Source organism: Pezoporus occidentalis, unplaced genomic scaffold, assembly GCF_034315485.1.
Source record: "Pezoporus occidentalis ecotype Australia unplaced genomic scaffold, CSIRO_AGI_Poc_V1 ctg16, whole genome shotgun sequence".
In the NCBI taxonomy this organism is placed as follows: domain Eukaryota; kingdom Metazoa; phylum Chordata; class Aves; order Psittaciformes; family Psittacidae; genus Pezoporus; species Pezoporus occidentalis.
This window is the reverse complement of record NW_026913425.1, coordinates 8,665,173-8,681,272: the sequence shown is the minus strand read 5'-3', so window position 1 is coordinate 8,681,272 and position 16,100 is coordinate 8,665,173. Positions and strand designations below refer to the sequence as shown.

The window sequence follows — 16,100 nt, the reverse complement described above, 5'->3', positions numbered from 1 at the left end:
TGAGGTGACTCTTAAAATAATATGACACAATTTTCTTATTGTGATAGTTCATAACTTAAAAGCAGCAAAGAACGGTAGTTCTAACACAACCCATAAACTTTGTAGTGATAGAACTGCAAGAGAGTTTTTATCAAAATCAGTACTTTAGGCAGGTTCCAGGTTTTTTGTCCTGATTTTGTCATTCAAATAAAGCTAAAAAATATCAGTGAAGAAGAGTACATAAGCCGTGTCACTTTAATTTGAATTATAGAGGGAATTCCTCTCAAGGGCTTTGTGCTTTATCTAACAAAACTGACATCCCTAGCAGCTACATAGCAGCTCATACCAGTGCCTTAGCCCAAGACATGCACATCTCTGAGCTTTGCACAAATAGCTTTAATAGCAAGACACAGGTTTGCAATCCTGTCCTCTTCCAGGAAATCTCCTTCCTTTTGCTTATGTACATTCAGAAAACAGCTGGGTTTGTTGTCTACATACTTTGCAGTGGTGAATTTATTTGAACCTACAAGATGATTAAGGGATGAAATGTATGAGAGAAGTAAAAGCATGGCTTACCCAAAGGGATGGGTCCCAACACACCCAAGTTTGGACTTGATGATCTCAAAGTCTTTTTCAACCTGGTTAATTCTATGATTGTGATTAGCTAGGTTTTGTTGATTCGATATCAAACATGCTTGACATCAAACTTCATTTTCTATTCCATCTCTTGTTCAAGACTCCTATTTTGCTTGTTAAAACCATGATACAGTTTTCAGGAGGCAGCTTAGTGTGTAATCTTAGTATGTAGTCTTAGTGTGGCTCTCTCATTCTGAAACCAGAGACTTCAGTCACCACTCCAAATACACACCGGTACAAGTTATGGGAGCCTATTCCAGTGTAACAGAGGAGTTCAGATAACTGAGATTGTGTGAGTGGAGTAATTCCGTGTTTACTGGAGAAAAATACTGGTTGCAATCATCAGTGATCTTTGATGCAAATTAGATTTATTTTTAGGTTTGGCAGCAGTGATAAATTACCTCATTATCTGTTATACAATGAAGATTAAATCGATGAGTATTTGGGAAATATATTTTTATCTTCCATTGTTACTCTATTTAAATGTTGATGCAAATACATGTCCTCAATGTTGCTGCACTTTGTTCTCTTAATACCAGTAAAAGTACAAGTTTGTAACTATGCTGATATTACCCTCAGAACCAAAAGAGAGAGAAAAGTAGGTTCCAGTTAACCTTTCTGCTCCCTAAGACTCATAGAGAATCATAGAATGATTTTGGCTGGAAGGGACCTTAAAGATCATCTAGTTCCAGCCCCCTGCCATGGTCAGGAACTCCTCCCACTAGACCAGGTTGCTCCAGGTCCTGTCCAACCTGGCCTTGAATACTGCCAGGGGTGGGGCAGCCACAGCTTCTCTGGGCAACCTGGGCCAGTGTCTCACCATCCTCATAGTGACGAAATAATTCCTAACGTCTAATCTGAATCTACCTTCATATGGTCAGAAGTTAAAGCAGGGAGAAAGTACACATATACACACCCAGACACAGGTCCTGGCTGCAGTAGAAAGGGGCATGTATTACGCCTCCTAAAGCAAGTAACTCGAAAGCAAGTCCATGCTCTGCTGCAGAAATACAGAAACCTTTTTGTTTTGTCCATCCCAGTACAGCTTTTGTGGCAGAAAACCCCGTTTCCCAGCAAAATCCCACCAGGCTCTGGCGGCTGAGCTGAGAGCACCACCGCTCCCCTCCAGCACCGGCGCGCCGTGCCGGATGGAGGGATGGATGCATACACGGATGTATGGGCGAATGGATGGAGGGACAGACGGATGAATGGGGTCAGGGCCGCGCGGGGCAGCCCGGGGGGGGGGGGGGGGCGGGCCGGGGGCGTCGAGGCGGGGCGCGCACGGCGCCGCCCCCGGTCCCCATTGGCGCTGGCTGTGGGGGGCCGCTCCGCGCCGCCCCCCGCGCACAAAGCGGGGCAGCCCGGCGGCGGCTGTGTCGGCGTAGCCATGCAGAGCTGCGGGCGCTGGCTGGGGCGGCTGGCGGCCCGAGGGGCGCCGCGGCACCTGCGGCCGGCGGCGGTGGGGGCTCCGCTGCGCTGGGGCGGCGGCGAGGCGGCGCGGTGCATCGAGCAGCTTCTGCCGCGGCACGATGACTTCTCCCTGCGGCACATCGGGCCGCGGGAGCGGGAAAAGCAGGAGATGCTGCGAGCCGTCGGGGTGCAGGTAGGTGCCCGCTCCGCACCGTGCGGGGCGTAGGGTCGCTCCCGGCGCGGGAAGTAATGACAGCGTACGGTCTGCTCTTTGCAGAGCGTCGAGGAGCTGATAGATAAAACCATCCCGGCCAGTATCCGACTCCGGAGGCCGCTGAGGATGGATGATCACGTCTGTAAGTAACCACATGGTCCCGAGTACTCCTGGACCCCCTTCCCCCGCTGCCTCTCTCGGCGCCTTCCGGCCGCCCGCGCTCGCTGGAGGGACTTGGGGTGCACTCCACGGAGTGCCCCCCGCTGAGACGTGTAGTGGACAGACCTCCCCGCGCAAGTGAAGTGCGGGGTAAGTCTTTAAGTAAGCGTAGCAGTACCAGAACCGACACTTCAGTCTTCACAGACTAACTTAGTAGTAGTTCAGCTGCTGCGCTTCTTGTGCTCTTGTCGGAAATCGGTAGGAAAACGTGTGTGGCAGAGCGGGGCTGCCCAAAATCTGCTTTTGAGCTCAACTGCTACAATGCTTTCCCTTTGTCTCAGGAGTTTGATATGGAAGAAGAAAGTGTGGCTAAAAATCGTCCCGTTGGTGTGGACTGTAGCCTCAAATGGGCCACTGTCTTCTGTGGGCTTTTTTGCAGGATTCGTTTTCTGTTGTTGGGTTCGTGTAGTGTCTTCCTCCTCCTGCACACCCCCAAATGTGCACATTTTAATAACATTCAAAACCTCTGTCTCTCTATAATGGATACACAGCAGAGTAATGGCTAGCGTTTAGAATCTGTCTGAGGGAGCAGCATAAACCTGCAGGAGCAAAAAACTTCTGAGCCAGCAATTGTGGCAGTACAGTACTTCAGCAAAACGCTGTGGGAAACTTGAAATGATTTGATGAGGTTTTAGATATTAGCATCTTTAAAAGTCAGCAATCACAGCACAAAACTTCTGTCTGCATAACTGCGATGTTGTAGGTATCTGTGAACATGATGCTGGAAATCCCGTGAGTGAAAGAAATGCTTAACATGCACTGTAGCTAAACAGTTCCACTGAAACTAACAAAGCCCTGGGGCCGTTCAGGTGGTGCAGTCAGTTGCATCGGTATTAACTTCGTATTCGCACCATGAGTCTGTGCCCGGTTTGCAGGAAGGTTGACCCCTCTTGCTGGCTTTCTTTTCACTGCTCACCCATGCGCTGTAATGTGAGTGTGAGCTCCAGGCCCGCAGCTCCGGTGAGGCTCCTGGCCAGTTCAATCTGGTTACTCCGAGATGACATCACGGGAGAGAGGCAGCGCCACAGCGAACAGCCAGGAAAACTAGAGCCTGGGAAGACAGACTGTAGCTAGGGGGGATGCAGTGTTGACTGGAAGTTTCTACTTCCAACATGTTTTATTGGTACAGTGGTATTTTATTTCTTGGTAAATCCCCATCCTATTAAAATGGGGACCTGGCTGGTGAAGTGGAATTTAATCATTGCTTTCTGCCTTTATAACTGATGAAAGTATTGCTTGGCATGTTTTCCTACAATTAATGTATTTTAATCAAGGTACTCTCAGACTGATGAATGGTTTTCACTCATCCTCAGAGGAAAAAGCTTTTGAGATTATTGTGTTTTTAGGTGTGTAAGAGGGGTTAAATGTAGATTTTTCACTAATTACTTTTTTAAAACATGTCTTTTTTGTTGTTGTTTTGTTCTTTCTATTTTTTTTTCCTTGGTTTTTAAAGTAGATGATAGTTTTGTGAAGTTTACATTATTAAAAAATACATAAAAGTTATATAGTACAGTTGGGCATTGAAATACTTGCACATTATTGAAAACTAAACTGGTGATGTCAACCTAAATCAAAATCGTGATGTAGTTTATGTGTTCTCATGCTGATTTGCATAGCAGTTTTGAAGTGGGTGTCTCCTACATTGCTGTGCATTGGTTGACGTTCTGTTGTATGAAGGTTCTCACGGTGCAACAGGACCTCATTAGCTAGCAGTGTATTTAGCTCACTGGCATTTTTCTCCACTTGTTATGCTGTTCTTGTTCTCTTAGAGTAAACTGTGAAAGAATGTGACTGTGATGCAGTTTCACATTGCATGGCATGCAACAGAGTTTTCAAAGGAGATGCTTGCATGAGGTACAGAAAACCCTTTTCTGCACAATGCTGCATTTTTTTCTGCAGCCAATGTGATGAACTATCTTTTGTAATTTAATGTGTAGATTTTTGCCACTAGTTCTCCACTGCATTGATGCAGAAAATTCCAAAGCTTATAAAAGTTAAAAGCCTCAGCTTAAAGCTCTGCAACTTCACTTTGAACATCGTGTACCTAGGACACTGTTGTCTGACTAAAACTTGCTTCCTTGTTAATGTATCATTGGAGAGAACACTGTCTTTCTTCTGATCACCAGTGTGGGATTTCTTATGTGAGTATGATATATTATTTCCCTGTCATACCCCTTCTATTAAAAGGAAATAGCAAAACTAGGGAAGTTTCATGAGGACTATATTCTAAACAAGTTATTTTTATTTGTATGAGGACAATTTTCTTCCCACTATCCCCCAAACTCATACATGCAATGAGAGAACAGGGCAAGGCAATTCAAAACATGTTGTTCAACCTATGCATTCACAAAATTTCTAATATGGTAATTCCTAGTGGATTATGTATACACTTCCACTTTTCTGTATAACTTCAGTTAAAAAAAAGTAATCAAAGTAACTCCAGAGAGCAGCTGAATGAATCAACTGCGTTCAAACTACTCCTTTGTATTGGGAAACACAGTTGAGTTTGTACTGTAGTCTCATTGAAGTCAATGATTACAATTAGAATTAAATATGCATGCCCAAAAAACTGTACACACACCATACATCTGGGTGACTGTTATAGGTCTCTGCAACTATATTTGTGGGTTATTTTAAACTTTTATAGCTTTAGGCCTCATCTCTGGTGTGTACATTTGGTGTATATCATCAAATTTTGGTGTGGCAGTAGGAGAGCTTGTTTGCAATACAGGTCTTTCCCTTGTAATGTACAAGTTGTCTAAAAGACATAAAATCAATGGCTGTGTGTACGCAATAGCTGAATGGCTGTAAAAAAAAAAAAAAAGCAAACCAAAAAACCCTCCTCCGGATGCAGCTTGTATTTAAGAGCTGTTTTAAATTGTATTGCATATTCCATTACTCATAAATAAAAACTCTCATTACAGTAGAAGCACAATCTTTTTGTGCGTGTTTTGTTTTTCCTAGATGTTTTAGCATAGCCCTACTCTTCAATGGAAGAATTGAGCTTTATTACTTCCCCGAAGGGGAATAATATGGTAATAATAACATATGGAAAGAGAAAGCCTCTAGCCTTAACTGGGCATTTGTTTTGCTTAGGTATGAATGAAAAAGCCATTCTGGTAAATGCTAAGCTTTGCTGGTACAAGTGCATCTACACTAGAAATGCTTTTTCAATTGTTATTAGTGCTCCTGTATTGGTGAGTCTTCTTGTACAGATATAGTCAGTGATGGAGGAGAGGAGCATAACTTGTGCTAAGAAGTTTCTGAATCGAGTTGCTTCTTTTGGTATGTAATATGACGGAAGTATCTGTGTTCCTTTCCTGACCTGAAAAAAGACATTTGAAAAATGCCTGCTGCCATGAGCCCACACTGACAGTGTTGCAAAGCCACCTGGACATGCCACTGAAAGCCAGTAGGGGCTGGCTTTCCCTAACAATAAGTTGCAGTCCTGTACCTCACTGATTCTGGAAGGGGACTTCTTTTACATTCAGCTTTTTCTGCAGATACAGTTAAGGGGAAATGTTGTTTTGGCATGTAATTTTTGCTCAGTTACTATTTACAATAAGGTTAGGCATTTGTTTGGTGCTTAACTGTGATCAGCGGCTACTACAGAACTTTTTTCCTGCTGTCACTGTAAGTAAACCCAATCAGCTTTTCTTTAGGTATTGAAGGTGCTTTAGCATGTTTGCAGCGATTGACCCACTTGAAGTAAGAGAACAGATCATCTTATGTAAAAGTAATCCTCTTTCTTTTATCCCTGCAAAGCTACTGTCTACCTCAGTCGCAGTTGTCCTTTCAATACTGCTACTGCATGTCCACCTTTATTTAATAGGTAGGCTTTGTACATACTTATGCAGAAACAAATTTTTAAATTTAAACCCTGAATTTAAAAAAGAGTCTACAAGCTCTACCATTTCTACATGCCCCCCCCCCCCCAATATTCCCAGTTACATTCTCAAATTTTAGAATTTATAATCATTAGTTTATAAAATCTGTGTAAGAACTTCTGCTTTGTTTTAAGTAAGCCAGGGTATAGAGCAAATCAGAGGCTATTGATTTCCATTACTCAGGAATGCAGCTCTTTATGGGTTGTCTTCCTAAAGGCAAGCTGTGATGAACTACTAGGCAGTATAAAACATTAGGGAAGCAGCCTTCATCCCAGGTCTCTTCAAAGAGACATGCCAAATGCAGAGGTGTGTATTTGAGCTATACTGCTGCTGTTGCCTTCATAGTGACCAAAGGAGTGTAAGTAAGTAGTGTGCCCTCCAGCATTTCACCATCCTCACTGAAACCAGTAGCATAACTGTCTTCACAGTAGCTACCTGTGACGTATGTATGTAATAATACTAATATATTCGGTGTTGGGATCTATCAGCACAGCTCTTCTAGGTGGGATGTGGCTCAGCTCGTAAGCTTAACTGCTACCTAAGCTGCCTACAGCCTCAGTAGCTTTTTTGCTTTGTGCCTTTAATCAGTTTAGAAACTGGTTTATTTCAGAGAAAATAGCAGCACAAGTGGTAGTTTATTAGCTGTGTTAGCTGAGAAATGGCTCTGTAGAAGAACCATCCACTCAAGCAAACAAAGGAAGTGCTATCTGGCACATACTACAGTATTTGTGGTATGTGTTTACTTCAGAAATCACATTTCTAATGCATTTTTTGTGTGTGACATTGGGCTAGTGTGCCTTCAACTGGATTTGGAGTTAAACAAGCAAATTTGTTACCATTTTCAAAAAGCACTGATGTTTGAATTCTGCAAGAATACAGCCCTCCCTTTCTCAAACTGCACCCAAATTGTCCTTCATGAAACCTTTGGATTGCAAGTGGTAGCGGAAGATCTCAGTGTTAAAACTCTTACTTAAAATAGAGAAACAAGTGCACCTGGAATAAACTGTGTGGGAGGAATACTGGAAACCAGAGCTGCCCAGCAGTTTAAGAAACTTTGCCCTGGACAGTGCTGAGTTAAAATATAATAAACACATGACTCTTGAGTCTCCAGAAAAAGTTGCCATTTACTGAAAACAAGAAATTAATCTTTATACATTAGATCTAACAGTAACACTGAGTAAAAGGCAGAGGAGAAATGAACTTTGAAGTGAGAACTGAAGATCAGTAGAAAAATAACTTTGTGGAAGGTATAATATAACTATGGAAGACATCAATTGAAAACCAGATTTTTCTTTTTAATTAATGTGTACATGGAACACAATAATAGCACTTCAAGTAAAAGGAAGAGGGAGATCAGTTTTGAAATCGGAGCTGAAGTTACAATATCCTTTTTTATGGCTGCAGAAGAAATTTAAATTCCAGAGAATCGAAATTCTCTACCTAGAGAATTATTTGCTACCAGATTCCACAGCATTAACTGTTTTGACTCAATCTATCTTGTTGGAGTATCTTGTGGAGAGAATTAAGTGTCGAGACCCAAGCTACTCTGCACTGGTGATCTCTAGCCTTACATTAATTCCAAAGTCTGCTTTTCCAGCTGCAGTGCAGAATGAACAGAACTTGGTGCAGCTGCGCCAATACAGCAGTTTCCCAGGTCAGACTTTGGCGAGGGGGAATGAAGAAAGACATACTTCCCTCATCTAGGTGCTTTGGTGTCCAATGACACCCACATCTGTTGGGTTGGGCAGACGTATCTCCCTGTGTAATCTTAGGCAGCTTACTGACCATCTTTCTGCATCTGCAGATACTAAAATTCTTGGTAAATCTTTTCCTTTGGCAAATGTTGGGTAACTTTATTCATTGACTACTAGGAACAGGTTGACTGAATGTGATCTTTGCGCAACCTTCAATACGCTGAGAAGTATGTGGAAGTATGACCAAAGACTAAATGATAACTGGGGAGGGAGTGCAAATGCTTTCTGTCTGAACACTTCAAAAGCATTGTGTTGTAATCTTTCCAAACTAAACCAGCAGACTCATTTAAAAATTAATCTTAAATGGAATTTCTTAAGCTAGAAATACTGTATTTTTTTAACAGGTAAGGCATACTGAAATTGAACTAAAAGAACTGCTCTGTTTTATAGCTCCTTAGGGAAGATGCAAGAAAATGAAGTTCTTTAATACTAAGAAATTACTCCCGCGTGCTTGATTTGAGCCCATTTTGGGCAAATATACCTTTGCTAGAAACACTGAATCATCGTTGTGGATTGCTGTGGCGTAATTCAGTGATGATTCTGCAAGGTTTAGCTAATAAAAGAGTGCCTTCTGAGATACATCTTAATGCGTGTGCAAAAGACCAAATTGTATATGGCATTAGCACAAAAAGGGCTCCATAAGCCATTTGCCTATTGCTGTTTCTCTCACTTTTATTTCCACATTGGCTGAGACCCTGTTATTATTCAATTGTTGCATTTCCCAGAATTTTGGAAGAATTTAACTTTCCTGGAATATTTTACCAGCTTGTTATTTGATCTTTACTTTTCTTGGTTTGTGCTTTATTCTGCTACTGTATATACTTGCCTCACTGATGTTACTTTTTTTTTTTTTTACACAGGGGTGCATGGCATTTAGTTAAATACTGTAGTTTTCTGAAATAATTTCTTTCAATTAGGTGAAAATGAAATCCTTGAAACTCTATACAATATTGCAAGCAAGAACAAGATATGGAGGTCCTATATAGGCATGGGTTATTACAACTGCTCAGTGCCTCAGCCCATTGCACGGAATTTGTTGGAGAATGCAGGATGGTAATGTACCACATTTTCTGTTTAAATGTATTTGTATAAATATACATTTAAATGTATTTGTATAAATATACATTTAAAGTTTATCTTATGAATGACCACAGAAAAAAATACCCCAAACCTTTTTTTTGTACTAAGACTTTCATGTATTTGATACTGGTATGTATGCTACTGTGTAGGAACTGTGTTGTTCATGTTCAAGCTAAAGAGGAAAAAGAAGACTTTTGAGTTCAAAAGGTGTATTTTCTGTAAGATATTTAATTAATTTTTGTGATTTCTGTTCACAGCTCCTATTTATTGTAAACTAGAAATAGAATATTTGTTTGCTTTAAAGAAGTATACAGATCTAGCTCCTAAACCAGAGAAATTCTTTCCTAACTGCTGCCAAAATTTAAACTGCCTCACTCCTCTGTTGGTCTCTGCAATTTGGGGTGAAATTAGTTAAATACTATGCAGTACTTTGATTATGGTTTTCTTAGGAAGAAGTAAGAAGCCTTTAAAATTTTAAAGGCTTTTCTCTTGGTATATATTTCCTGATTTAATTCTTTTTTCTTTTTTTTTTTTTTAAACCGGAGGTCTTTAGGAGCTCAAATGTGTATCTATAAAGAATATTCTCATCTGAACAAATGATTCGCTGGTGCTTGAAAATATATATATAGCATTACTTGATAATTCATTTATGAAAAGGCTGAGAATATTGTTTACATCACCCACCTGACACTGCAGGTTCCTGGGACAAGCAAAAGAGCGGCATTTCTGACTGAACTGAATTTGAATGTTATCAGTTTGGCAGTGGGGTTCTTTTTTGTTTGGTTGTGGTTGTTTTGGTTTAGTTTTACTACTTAAAAAGGAAAATATTTTAATGCATTGATTCATAACTTATGCATTGATTCATAATTTATGAACAGCATTAATCTAAGCAATAATGGGGTTTTGTCTCTTTATGGACTTTTCCAGACAAAGTCACTAAGGCTTGATTATAAATACTCATTTAGCATTGACATTTCCCTAAAGAACAGTAATTCAGAAATGATACAACAGAAGAACTAAATTTAATGTGAAGTCTTGCTTTCCAACACACTGGGGGCCTCTTGATACCCTGCATTGTCTCATTTGATTTAGAAGTTCCCTTATCTCTAGCCTGTAACATCCTTTTTTATGTACCATATTAAAATAATAACTGTCATCTGTATTATTGAGTTTTTAATTTAATAAAACCAAAATTTTCTCTATATATATATGTATAAAAACCACCAACCAACCAATGAGTCATATTAGTCAGTGTAAAAGACCATCGTTACTTAGATGCTATATTTTTTGTAATTTGGATTGCCATAAGTAGGTCTATGTATCTGTAGACCTTCAAGTCTATATATTTTTAGACTTGTCTGCTGTATTTGCATCTCAAAATTTTTAACCCTTGAAAAAGATGCACTGTTTGGACTGAAGGAACATATGCAGTACATCTATGCAAAGTTTTATTTGGCCTTATCCCCACCCACTTCTTGCAACATATGGAATCAACAGTGCCACAGTGCCACAAAAAAAAAACCCAAATGCTCTTTTGCAAGAGGCAAAACCAAGAACAGTTAAAAAGTAAGCAGACCAAAATTAACTGTGTATTTTTAAATCCTAAAAAATTACATAGTGTTAATGAAACAAGTGGGAGAGTCTGTCCATAAATCTGTTCTTGCAGTGTCCAGTAAAGCCAAACTAGATGGCTAAAAGCTAAAATTCTGGATGGCTAAAGTGAAGGCTAATCTGTTTGCTTGAAGAGGGTGTAGGTGTGTGCTCATGTGTGCAAAAGCAATTTTATGGACTTTAGGGAAGCTGTTTGTTTAGGAAATCCAACCTATACTGAGTGTGTGACACTTTTCATGCTAGCACATTTCACATTGCAGCTCCAAGGGAGCTCCAAGGGCTTATTGTTTCTGATCTGTCTCTCACATGGCTCTTGGTTTCTCACTGCATGGCATTCCTTAGAGCAAGGCTTCTATTGGTGTACAGTGTAACTTTACAAAAGATTGATTGTGCAAATCTGTGAAAATGAAAGTGAAGGACTTGTAGTATTTAGGACACTTGGACTTATTAGAAGGAGTTAAACAGCAAAGGGGTGACTTTCAGGAGGAAACTGTTTAGAACAAAATTTATTTTCAGCTGAGAATGAGACTACTGACCCACACTGCTTTCTTTAGAAGATTACCACGAAAGTCTTCCCAAATCTCAGATTCTGGGAAAAAAAAAAAAAAAGCTCAACACTGATGGTGTTTCAAAACTCCTAAAACATTTGGACAATGATGTGTAATATCTTTGTTGACAGTAAAAGCTGAATAGCTTAATTACTATGTGATAAAGCTGCGACCAAAGTGCCACTAGTAAGTGCCTGGGAAGTCAGCATTCAGGAATTTCTTGTACTGGTAGCTATAGAAAAGAATAGGCATACTTTAAAGTCTGAATCCCAACGTAATTACTTCTGTATTCATGAAAGAAGCTATTTCAAAACACTTGCTAGAATTTTTCAGATAACTTTTTCCAAAGAATACCTTGAATGAAATTTAGAGAACAAGCAGAGAAATTTCTGTTGTGGACCTGAAATGCTGCATTTAAAATTCCAGGGATTTGACTTAGTTACAGAAGATAGAGGATAAGTATCCCTTACTTTTGATACTTTATTTCCTTTTGGTCTTGGTCACCAGCTGCTAACAATTTCTTGATCCTAGCAATGTGTGACTAATAATTCCATGCTGACGTGGGGTGGAAGTCTTACAAGTATTTTTCATACACTTCTTAGTTGATATTAGAAAAAGTACTAGCCTGATTTTTCCAAAGAAATAAGTAGCAGGCCAATGTGTAACTTGCTTTATCATTAGAACATATCAACTCTAAGATGCTGCAGAAGAATTTATTTCGGGGCACACCGCCAATTATGTGACTTTCAGCAGAGAGTCCTGAAGTGTATGAATACCTGCCATCTGTCTGCTGGAATGGATGCATAGTCCTTATTCTGCTGTGCCCCATATTAACATATTCATTAATTTATTTTCACTTCCAGTGTGCTGAGCTCTTTCCCTTCTAGCACACCAAATTAATTCTGTGCCCTGACATGAATATAAATGAAGATGTGAAGAGCTGTGGTTTTGAAACTCAGCTTACATATAGTGTTCTTATTAACATATATGTCAAAACAGTGTAGTATTTAGTTTGGGGGCTTAAATGGATAAAAATACCTATCAGGTCTTAAAAATCAAGGCAGCCTTTGAAGTCACACTAATACCATACAACGGAGCATGATGTGGAGGTCTCCACAGTACAGCTCACTTGATTTCTTTGCCCCAGACATTAAATATGTAAGAATAAAGTACTTGTGCCAAGGACACCTGCAATCTTTACACTGGTATTGTAACTTGTAAAGCTTAGTAGCAACCAGCACTTATCCACTGTGTTCTGAAAATTATGCACAGCATGCAAAAAGCTGATATAAACATTATGCAGCTGGTTTCTACATGGTTACAAAATGGATATAGAAAGCTGTACTAGCAGCTGTAAAGCATGCCAAATTGGCAGTAAATTCAGTGTTTATGCTTTGAGTTGAAACTGGCATGTCTCCATGCCCTGTCATAAGACTACTCAGCTTTCTCAAACCCATGGGTAAGCTCCTGTTTTAGGAACACCCTTATAACTGCTCTTCAAAGGTGCATAAAGTGCCAAGCAATGCATCTGGAACTCTACATACAGTATGTCATTTGGGAATTTTACAGGCTAGATGGAGCCGCTTGCAGCTGGATGGCCCTCGTTACACAGCTTTACTCTAGTATCTTTCTACACTGCACTATATATGTATATGTGCATATTTAAATTAAATACACCTTTTTTCTTAGGTTTTGTTTTCATTTTGGCCTTAACAGTCTTAGTTTTCCAGTGTTGTCAGATATATGATTTTTTTTTTTCTGGTTCATATACACTCATTATAAGTTCTGCTTGCAGTCTGTCCTACTTCGAGTTCATTTCATCTTATTAATTGTAGGGTCTCAAAAAGAACCCTCTGTATAACCGGCAATCCAGATCAATTCTAGGTCTGCCATTGCAGGAGATGAGTCTTGCAGACGTCTAAAACTGCAAAACATAATTTACAACAAGATAAAAATATTGTATTGATTATGAATACATTAACACTCCAGAGTTTCAATCAAAGTATAGCAAAAATTGCTGAGGAGGATAGATTTTGTTTGAAAAAAACTTCAGTTTTACTTCTGAAAGAAAACCCACCTGTTTTGTATTAAGAAATTAGGTATCATTATAAGTCATAGGTATTATTATAAGTCATAGGTATTATTGACTGTACACCTACAAATACTAATCAAGAGCTAGTTCACTGAATATTCCTTGGTAATGGAGTTTCTGGAATCTCTGCATGTGTCCTGGTTTTGGCTGGGATAGAGTTAATTTTCTTCATAGAAAGACAAAAAAAAAAAAAAAAGAGGTTACTTTTGAGGGGAGCAACATTGTGTGCAGCCCAGGACATGGTCCCATTTGTGAACTCTGCAGTCAAGTATATGAGGATAAGTAGTTTAGTGTTAGACTTGGCTAAGAAGCAGGAAAAACCTTCAATATTTGAGAAAATCATCAATATTTACCTTATTTGGTATAAAGTTATGGCCTTCTGTCTCTGTACTGAATAGTAGACCTGAGAAATTTGAGTAGGCATATCATTTGAATTGACAGTAAATTCATTAGCATCACATTACACAATGAGTTCACTTCTTATGTTCTTTTTTCTAGCTCTTCTATTCTCCAAGACTTTTATCCTACTTTCTCTTTCGTGTTACTGTTTTATTGCTCCTCTTATCTCACTTTATACCACAGGTTCTGCAACTTGTTCTTAAAAAAATCTTCGTGGCTCATCTATTGACTTAACGTGTTGAGCTTCCGAATACTTCGGTCTCTCTTTAAAGACTATACATTCACCTGTAAGCGTGAAACACAGGCCATGAGTGTTCCCACTTACCACTTGTTTCCGGCTGCTACTCTGAAATGAAACTTGTGTAAATTCTGTCCTGAGCCACCATTAAATCCAGTACACAAATTTCCAGGAGGGAGAGGATACTCTGATCTCTGTTCTTGCCTTTCATCCCTGCACTCCTGTTGATTTGTATTTCTGGACTGCCACAATTAATTGTTTCCCATAGAATGTTGCTTTTTTTAAGGAATTGCTTATATTGCCTTTACTGTTTTGTTCTGCAAATGACAAGGTAAGACTCACACCATCCTCACTTCCCTTCACTAACACATGAGGGAACTCTCATTTCACAAGAAGTTGTATATTTCTGAGCTTGATTCTGTGAAATGTCAAGTGCCTTTCCTCCCATAACAGTGGAGAAAACTTGGCAAGTAAAAGGCTTCAGAAGGGGTATTGAAAGTAATGGCAATACCTAGATGTGATTGTACTAAGTATTCTCATGTGATATGACTCCATTCTCTCACACTCAGCACCCACTTGCCCTATCCCCTCCCCAAGATGCACTTATGCTTTTGTTTTAAAAGTAATTTCTCTTCTTAAAATGGAGAAATAGATTTCTCCTGTAAAAAGCCAAGTCAATAACAGAAGAAAAAATATTCTTAGGCTTTCAGGCCAGTAAAAAATTACACCCATCTAAAAATAACCATTTTATAACAAACTTCCCTGTCAATGAATTATGTTTTATAATCTGTTTTTCTTATGACACAGTTTACTTACGTATCACCATAATTCCATTACACATTATCTTCCTAGACCAAACTCAGACTTCTTTTCTTACAGGGTTACCCAGTATACTCCTTACCAACCTGAGGTCTCCCAGGGCAGGCTAGAGAGTCTGCTAAATTACCAGACTATGGTGTGCGACATCACAGGAATGAATGTAGCCAATGCATCTTTGCTGGATGAGGGGACAGCTGCTGCAGAAGCCATGCAATTATGTCACAGGTACTGTTTAAATGTATGGTTAAATCACAGGAGGGAGGAATTCCAGACTTCAGTGTAGGTGTAGATAGGTGAGTGGATTGAAGTAGAGTGTAGGCTTTTCAGCGTGAGCAAATCACTGAAGAGCTATAGCCCATGCTGTTAAGCCTAAAGAAGTTCTCAGCGCTGATGTGAATCATAGAATCATAGAACGGTTAGGGTTGGAAAGGACCTTAAGATCATCTATTTCCAACCCCCCTGCCATGGGCAGGGAGACCTTACACTAAACCATGTCACCCAAGGCTTCATCCAGCATGGCCTTGAACACTGCCAGGGATGGAGCATTCACAACTTCCCTGGGCAACCCATTCCAGTGCCTCATCACCCTAACAGTAAAGAACTTTTTCCTTATATCCAATCTAAACTTCCCCTGTTTAAGTTTTAACCCGTTACCCCTTGTCCTGTCACTACAGTCCCTAATGAAGAGTCCCTCCCCAGCATCCCTATAGGCCCCCTTCGGATACTGGAAGGCTGCTATGAGGTCTCCATGCAGCCTTCTCTTCTCCAGGCTGAACAGCCCCAACTTTCTCAGCCTGTCTTCATACAGGAGGTGCTCCAGTCCCCTGATCATTCTCGTGGCCCTCCTCTGGACTTGTTCCAACAGTTCCATGTCCTTTTTATGTTGAGGACACCAGAACTGCACACAATACTCCAGGTGAGGTCTCACGAGAGCAGAGTAGAGGGGCAGGATTACCTCCTTCGACCTGCTGGTCACGCTCCTTTTGATGCAGCTCAGGATACGGTTGGTGTTCTGGGCTGCAAGTGCACTCTGAAGCCGGCTCAAGTTCATTTTCTCCTCGACCAACACCCCCAAGTCCTTCTCTGCAGGGCTGCTCTGAATCTCTTCTCTGCCCACCCTGTAGCTGTGCCTGGGATTGCTCTGACCCAGGTGTAGGACCTTGCACTTGTCATGGTTAAACTTCATGAGGTTGGCATCAGCCCACCTCACAAGC

General features: G+C 40.3%; 1 protein-coding gene across 1 annotated transcript in view; it reads left to right on the top strand.

Annotated features, from left to right (window-relative positions):
• The first annotated feature begins 1,972 nt into the window (after positions 1-1,972).
• The window catches only part of GLDC (glycine decarboxylase), a 42,316-nt gene continuing 28,188 nt past the window's right edge, over positions 1,973-16,100 (top strand). The window contains exons 1-4 of the mRNA XM_062612508.1: positions 1,973-2,218; positions 2,303-2,381; positions 9,017-9,152; positions 14,947-15,111. Coding sequence (XP_062468492.1) covers positions 2,003-2,218; positions 2,303-2,381; positions 9,017-9,152; positions 14,947-15,111 — 596 coding nt within the window. The 5' untranslated portion in view covers positions 1,973-2,002. The remainder of the gene's footprint in view (positions 2,219-2,302; positions 2,382-9,016; positions 9,153-14,946; positions 15,112-16,100) is intronic.